Source organism: Monodon monoceros, unplaced genomic scaffold (genome assembly GCF_005190385.1).
Source record: "Monodon monoceros isolate NGI ecotype Baffin Bay Population unplaced genomic scaffold, NGI_Narwhal_1 Super_Scaffold_13, whole genome shotgun sequence".
In the NCBI taxonomy this organism is placed as follows: domain Eukaryota; kingdom Metazoa; phylum Chordata; class Mammalia; order Artiodactyla; family Monodontidae; genus Monodon; species Monodon monoceros.
In genome coordinates this window covers 31,427,489-31,434,514 of record NW_021703769.1, presented here as the reverse complement: position 1 = coordinate 31,434,514, position 7,026 = coordinate 31,427,489, and the positions used below count along the sequence as shown (strand labels likewise).

General features: G+C 45.0%; 1 protein-coding gene across 2 annotated transcripts in view; it reads left to right on the top strand.

The window, feature by feature from the left end:
* The window catches only part of PROKR2 (prokineticin receptor 2), an 11,752-nt gene extending 5,964 nt beyond the window's left edge, over positions 1-5,788 (top strand). Inside the window, exon 2 of one of the 2 annotated variants that reach the window (XM_029221706.1) lies at positions 4,811-5,788. In XM_029221706.1, the coding sequence (XP_029077539.1) occupies positions 4,811-5,507 (697 nt within the window). In that variant the 3' untranslated portion in view covers positions 5,508-5,788. The remainder of the gene's footprint in view (positions 1-4,810) is intronic. The other variant, XM_029221705.1, reaches the window with a different exon arrangement.
* The last annotated feature ends 1,238 nt before the right edge of the window (positions 5,789-7,026 follow it).

The window sequence follows — 7,026 nt, the reverse complement described above, 5'->3', positions numbered from 1 at the left end:
CTTTCCTTCTTCCTTCCTTCCTTCCTTTCTTTTTTCTTTCTTTCTTTTCTTTCTTTCTCTTTCTCTCTCTCTCTCTCTCTTTCTTTCTTTCTTTCTTTCTTTTCTTTCTTTCTTTCTTTCTTTCTTTCTTGTTTCTTCCTTCTTTTGTAACATGGGAGATTCTCAGGAAGCAACCATTCTGTTACAATACAGAGTGGTTCATTTTCCACCCCAAACCAGCTCTGCCTCAGTCAGCTTCCAGCTCTGTCAGCCATTCCACCATCTCCCAGTCACCCAAGCAGGAGATACTACCATCATTCTTTTCCTTTCTCCCTGTTCTACTGCCACCCACACACCCCTGCACCAGGTGCCGCCCTACCCCAGGTCCTGGCAATAGTCCCTCCAGCTTCATCTCTTGGCAAGTCATGGGTGGACCATCATAATGCTCCTCTAACTTGTCTCTTCACCCCTTCAGGAGCCCCTGACTGTCCCTTGGAATCTATACTCATCCATATTAAGCATCAGAATATCACCACTGAAGAGTCTTTCTAATATACCTCATTCCTTACAAAACCTCCAAAAGTTTCAATGCCTATAGAACACATGCCAAATCCTGAGTCTAGCACCCCAGAGTCTTTGTAATCTGATGCCAATCTGTCTTTTAATCTCATGCTGTGTCTGGTGACACAGACGGTCTTTTCCAAAGGACATTGTGTTTTAAGCATAATAACCACTCTTATCTTCATGTTTCCATAGTGCTTAGTGCAGAGCCTCAAACCTGTGCCTTAGTGTGGTTTACCCCTAAAATAGACCCTGAGACAAGGATTCATGTGCAGGTAGCCCTCAGTAAGAACCTATAGGGAGATAGGAAATGAGGCAGTCAAGGGAAGGCAGTCAATACAAGCTGTGTTATTGAACAAGTTTCCACTGTGCACAGCTGATGCTTATTCCTGCCACAGAACTCTTGGAGCTGGTGTAGATCACACCTCAGAGCTCTCCCAGGAGTGAGAGGGTGGGAGGGAACTAGGATATTTATACACCAACCCTCATAAGTCATTTGTGAGGGCCACTCTGGAAATTCTGTGCAAGTTACCAAGAGGACTCTGGAAGCCAGAGAAGGCCTTCCAACAAAGAAATGCAGGCGTTAGCAGGTGGTAGTGGACAGGCATACAGTGAAGTGATAAAAGCAAAGGGATAATAGAGGGGCACCAAGAGCATCTGCTACAACCTGGTAGATCTACAGGTTGCTGGGTTCTACTGTGTGCCCAACCTATGCGTATGGAAACATAAAGTAGTAGAAGACACAGTCTTTGACCTCAGGGAGCTTTTCTTCCACACAGAAACTAGAATAATCTAGTGATAAGTGAAGAGTAACTCAGAGAAAGACAGACGATTATGTTAGTGATGCAGTCTGGGAACGCTTCGTGAGGAAGGCATTGCAATTCAAGTGTGCTATTCTGACCACCTCCTATTCACCCAGTTGATGAATGCAGGACTCTCCAGCACCAATAGTAGTAGATAACTGAACACACAACACCTCAAACTAGAACAATGAGGGTGAAAGCACTTGGCTGGTCTCATATACTGCCAGCCCAGGGGAGGAGGACACTGCACACCAGGCAGGGTCACGTGGGAGCTGTGCTTGGGAATAGAATGAACCAGCAGGGGATGTGAGCAGCAGGATCTATAGTGACAAGAGGCTGAGGTGACCCTTGGCTCCCATGGGAGGATGTGATTGACTTGTTTGAATGATTTTGCCAACTGGCAGGGAGGTGAAACCCATTAGGTTGAGGATTGGGGGTGCAGCTATTCCCACTGATAGAGGAACTAGCAGGACAAGAGCGTTTCTCACTGGGTGGAGGGATATATCTGGTGAAAACAGAGGAACTCACAGCTAGGCTTTTGGGGCCCTGTAGATGTCAAAGCAGTGTATGGAATCTCAGCCCTTACAATCCAGGACCCTAATAAATAAATAGCACCCCTCTTTCTCACTCAGTTTCAAACCAACTGAAAAATAAGGCAAAATGATAAGAAAGATGAATGATGGCCAAACTCTCACTTTTGCTGAGATGACACTAATACTAAATAATGGGCTTGTATCTGTAGGCATGGGGACCACATCCTACTCAGAATTAGATAAACCTGCAAACCCTGACACAGGTAGCAGCAGAAGAGCAAGGTTCATGTGCAGAGGGCCTAGAAGGGATGATATTTGAAGTCATAGAGAACCCAGAAAAAGAGTGTTGACCTCAAGAAGCACACATCCAAGCAGATAGATGGCAACAAAGACTTTGCAGATATCCCTCTTGCCAATGAACGAGTCATGGGAAAAGATGGGTTTAAACAAAGTATTATAGCTTCCACCATGCTTTATGTACATTTACCTTCTCAAATAGAATCTTTCAAAAAGCCTGCAAGGTTGTCTGTAAAGTTATTTTTATCTCCCTTTCACAGATGAAGAAACTAAGTCCCAGGAGCATAAGTAATTTATTCAAGAATTTAGGTGCACAGCTGAAATTCAGGGCTTCTGAATAATGCCTAGGCCAGTGTTCTTTATTTTATTATTTAGCTGATGACAACTCTGAATTTTGGAGCATCCTATAGGATAAGGAATTAGAATTTAGGAGTTGACAACAGATTAAGCAGGGCTGTGGAAGTTCTCTTTGGCATTGGTTACTGAGATACTTTTCATGCAAGAACCAGACTGAGAGAGTTATTAAGTCTTGAATTAGTTCTGCATTATCTAAGGACTTTGGACTCAGTATGATAGGCAGAATAATGACGCCCCCAAGATAACCACATCCTAATCCCCAGAATACGTTATGCCTAAGGGGAATTAAGATAGCAGATGGAATTAAGGTTGCTAATTAGCTGGTCATAAAATAAGGACATGAGACTGGATTATCCAGGTGGGCCCAGTGTAATCACAATGGTCCTTAGATGTGCAAGAAGGAGGCAGAAAAGTCAGTGTCAGAGTGATGTGTTGTGGGAAGGGCTTGACTGGTCACTGGTGGCTTTGAACATGAAAGGGGGCCCTAAGCCAAGGAATGCAGGCAGCCCTAGACAAGAAACAAATGAGATTTTCCCCTCAGAGCCTCCAGAAAGGAACACAGTCCTACCAACACCTTGATTTTAGCCCAGTGAGACACATGTCAGACTTCTGACCTCCAAAACTGTAAGATAATTAATTTGTGTTGTTTAAGCCACTGAGTTTGTGGTAATTTGTTACAGCAGCAACAGGAAGCTGATACACTCAGTATCACAGAGAGACAGTGATTGTGAGATGTCCCTGCCCCAGTGAAAGATTGGCTAGCCCATTTGTCCCAATCTCCAGCCCTGTGAGCCTTGCGCTACCCAGGCAAGTCACGCAGGTTAACTTGGAAAAGCTGGGTCCCATGGATGAGTGAAGAACTCCAGTAAGCACTGCTTATTAATATATACAGCTAGGGTGTAGCCACTGGTTGGGATGGGATGCAACTTTATCTCATGTCTTCAGAAAGCTGCAAGCTGGGGAGAGCCAGGCTGCCATGTGATGTCCTAATTGAAGTCTATAGAGTCAGAGCTGCCAGTGGGCAAGGGGAAGGCAAGAGCCAATAAAACAATCTTATGACAGACATATTGTCAGGGACAGACAGAACTAACATGGCAGAAGGCCTTCTTGGTCAAGTCAGAAACTTGGAAAGGTGACCAAAGGGTCTTGTTACAGTAGAAGGGTAAATTGGATAGAATTTCTACGGGTGGCTTCCTGCTCTTGGTCATAACCTGACTCAAGCTCCAGGTAAGAGGTACATATTCATTTCCAAGGTTGTATTGTTTCTTCCCTACCCCTCATGCCTCTTTTCTTCCTCCACCTTCCTCCACCACCTCTTCCTCCACCTTCCTCCACCACCTCTTCCTCTCACTCCATAAAATGCACAGGAATGATTCCAGGGCACTAAATTACCTAAATAGGTGTTGTTAGGTTTTTCTGGAAAGAAGGTATTCAACCTACACAAATGAGCTCATTTCCCACTAAGGGCTCCAACCTCTTTCCCAGGCAGCGTTGCTCATTGGAAAGAGCAGGATAAAAGTTTTATGCTGTGTGCTGCTTTATGGTGTCAAGGCAACTTTACACACCTTCTCATCTGAGCTTGAGACAGCCCAGGGAGTTGGGTGTAAAAGTTTTGTATCAGGAGCCTGGATTCTGTTCCCTGCACCAAGTGAGCTTGGGCAAGTCATTTACATCTCACTAGATTCCTCAGATTCTACCCTTAGTCCACTCCTGCTCTGTAATGCGGGATGACACCTGAGGGGAGGAGAGAAAAATTCCTAGTCCACAGCTCTTCTTTCACCTCTACACCAGAAGATATTTGGATTGAAGGGTTTTGAAAGAATTATGTTCTTAGGCAGAATGGCAAGCTGGAAAGCCAAGGTGGTATCAATAGGACTTATAATCATGATAGGCCACATGTACATGCCACACCTAGTACATGCCAAGCATTTCACAAACATTATAATATTTAATATTCACAGCAGCCCTGCAAGGTAGGTGTCATTTTATTTCATGTTGCACCTGAGGAAACGAATCTCAGAGAGACTGAGTGATTCACTCCAGCCAAGATTTATTCTGTCTGTTTGACCCAAATCCTGTGCTGTTTACACTAAATCACTCCTCTCCTCCAAATGCCAAATGATGTTGCTAAAATAAGATGAAGCACGTTGATGCTGGAAAATTAAGTACGTGGGGTCATTGTGCCATTTTGTCTGCTACTGTGGGTGTTTGGGTTAGTTAAAAACCAATAATGATTACAAGCACACATCATTATTACTGATAGCTTCCCTCCCCCACCAGATATCTCGCTATCGTTCACCCCTTGAAACCACGGATGAATTATCAAACAGCCTCCTTCCTGATCGCTTTGGTCTGGATCGTATCCATTCTCATCGCCATCCCATCAGCCTACTTCACAACGGAAACCGTCCTCTTTATTGTCAAACACCAGGAAAAGATCTTCTGCGGCCAGATCTGGCCAGTGGACCAGCAGCTCTACTATAAATCCTACTTCCTCTTCATCTTCGGCATCGAGTTCCTGGGCCCGGTGGTCACCATGACCCTGTGCTACGCCAGGATCTCCCGGGAGCTCTGGTTCAAGGCAGTCCCTGGTTTCCAGACGGAACAGATCCGGAAGCGGCTGCGCTGCCGCCGGAAGACGGTGCTGGTGCTCATGTGCATCCTCACGGCCTACGTGCTGTGCTGGGCGCCTTTCTACGGCTTCACCATCGTGCGCGACTTCTTCCCCACTGTATTCGTGAAGGAGAAGCACTACCTCACAGCGTTTTATGTCGTCGAGTGCATCGCCATGAGCAACAGCATGATCAACACCGTTTGCTTCGTGGCCGTCAAGAACAACACCATGAAGTACTTCAAGAAGATGCTGCTGCTCCACTGGCGGCCCTCCCATGGCGGGAGCAAGTCCAGCGCTGACCATGACCTCAAAGCCAGCGGCCTGCTGGCCACAGAAGAGGTGGATTGTATCAGGCTGAAGTGACCCACTGGTGTTTCGTAATTGAAAATCCAAAAGCCAGTACTTAGAGCACAATTCACCAATAACCAAGTTCACAGACTGCTTGGGGAAAGGGCAACTGTGTTCACACCTCACTGCTCTCAAGGAGCTGGATGCTTCTGGAGTCATAAAATGTGATGCAACTAGACACAAACCACAGCAGCTGACATTTACTGATAGCTGCTCAACACCTACTGTGTGCACAACCACACCAGCGAGATTAGATAAGGGCAACAGGAGCTGACATTTACTGATTACCTACCGTGCAAAAATATTTAAATAGCAAAATGAAATGGCAGAAGCCATTGGAGTCATTAAGCTATATCCAGATATTTAGGTGGTCAAACAGAGGCCACAGATGGTTATCTAGACTCATTCTTCATCTTCCCTCATTTTATATCTGGCCAGTGCAGGAAAGTCAAAGCCTACAGAATGCAGCACAATGGAGATAAAAGGGTGAATTAGAGTGTGGGGTTTACAGCCTCATGGGAAGACAATTCACGCCATCACACTGAGCTTTCCCACCCAGATCTTATGACCTCCCTAGAATATTCTCTAGGATTCTGGCTGCCAGAAAAGAATTTTTCTCATAACCAGGTCATTGGTTATCTATAATGGTGTAATTTCAAAGGAAAGAACCAAAAAATTTTCTTTTCCACTGATGCTTGAAAACTCATCATTCTTTTGGGTGAAGACAGACAATCCTGAAATGAGGAGCACATCCAGTTCCTGAAACCTTAATGTGAAGGATGTCAGCAGCTCTAGTGTCAGTGAGTAAGGGGACAGAGAAAGGGGTGGAGTTTGCCACTGGCAATGAACGTAATCTGTGTGGCCATTTTGCTAAGGCCTGGGCCACTTTTCTAGAACACACCCTCTCTTGCAAAGATGAGCTCTACTTGGAATCCAAAGACCTGGGTTCAAGTCCTAACTCATGTGACCTAGATGTTTACTGTCTCTGCATCTCAGTTTTGTTCAACGAAACAAAGATGATGAAAATATTTTCTCTGCCTGCCTTACAGGACTGTTGGGCAAGCCCACTGAGGTCATAGTTTGTAAAAGTGCTTTTCAACTATACAAGTGATGAGAATGGATAAGAGATATTGAATGATTTGTTTGGACCCCATCCACTGTGGCTTATTATGGAGAAACACTCCCACTTTTTCATCCTTAGTCTATGGACCAGTGATCCCTGAACTCTTCTCAGTGCAGTCCATCTACATCAGGGCAAAAAAGGAATCCTTGTCCTGGGTTATAATCAGAAAGATTCAACTTCAGAGTCTCAGGTACCCACACCCCACTCCAAACTTTCAGTATCCCTGTGGTCATAGAAGTGTTGATAGTCTTCCCTGCATGTTGCTAAACAGCACACCCCAGGGCTGCCTAAGTCTGTTTGTATTATCACACACCTGTGGTAGTTGTGTGTAGTTGTCTTCATTTCTTCCTGATTCATTTTGAAGCAGAGTCTATACAAATGGTTTGGGATTGACCCAAATGACCCACATTT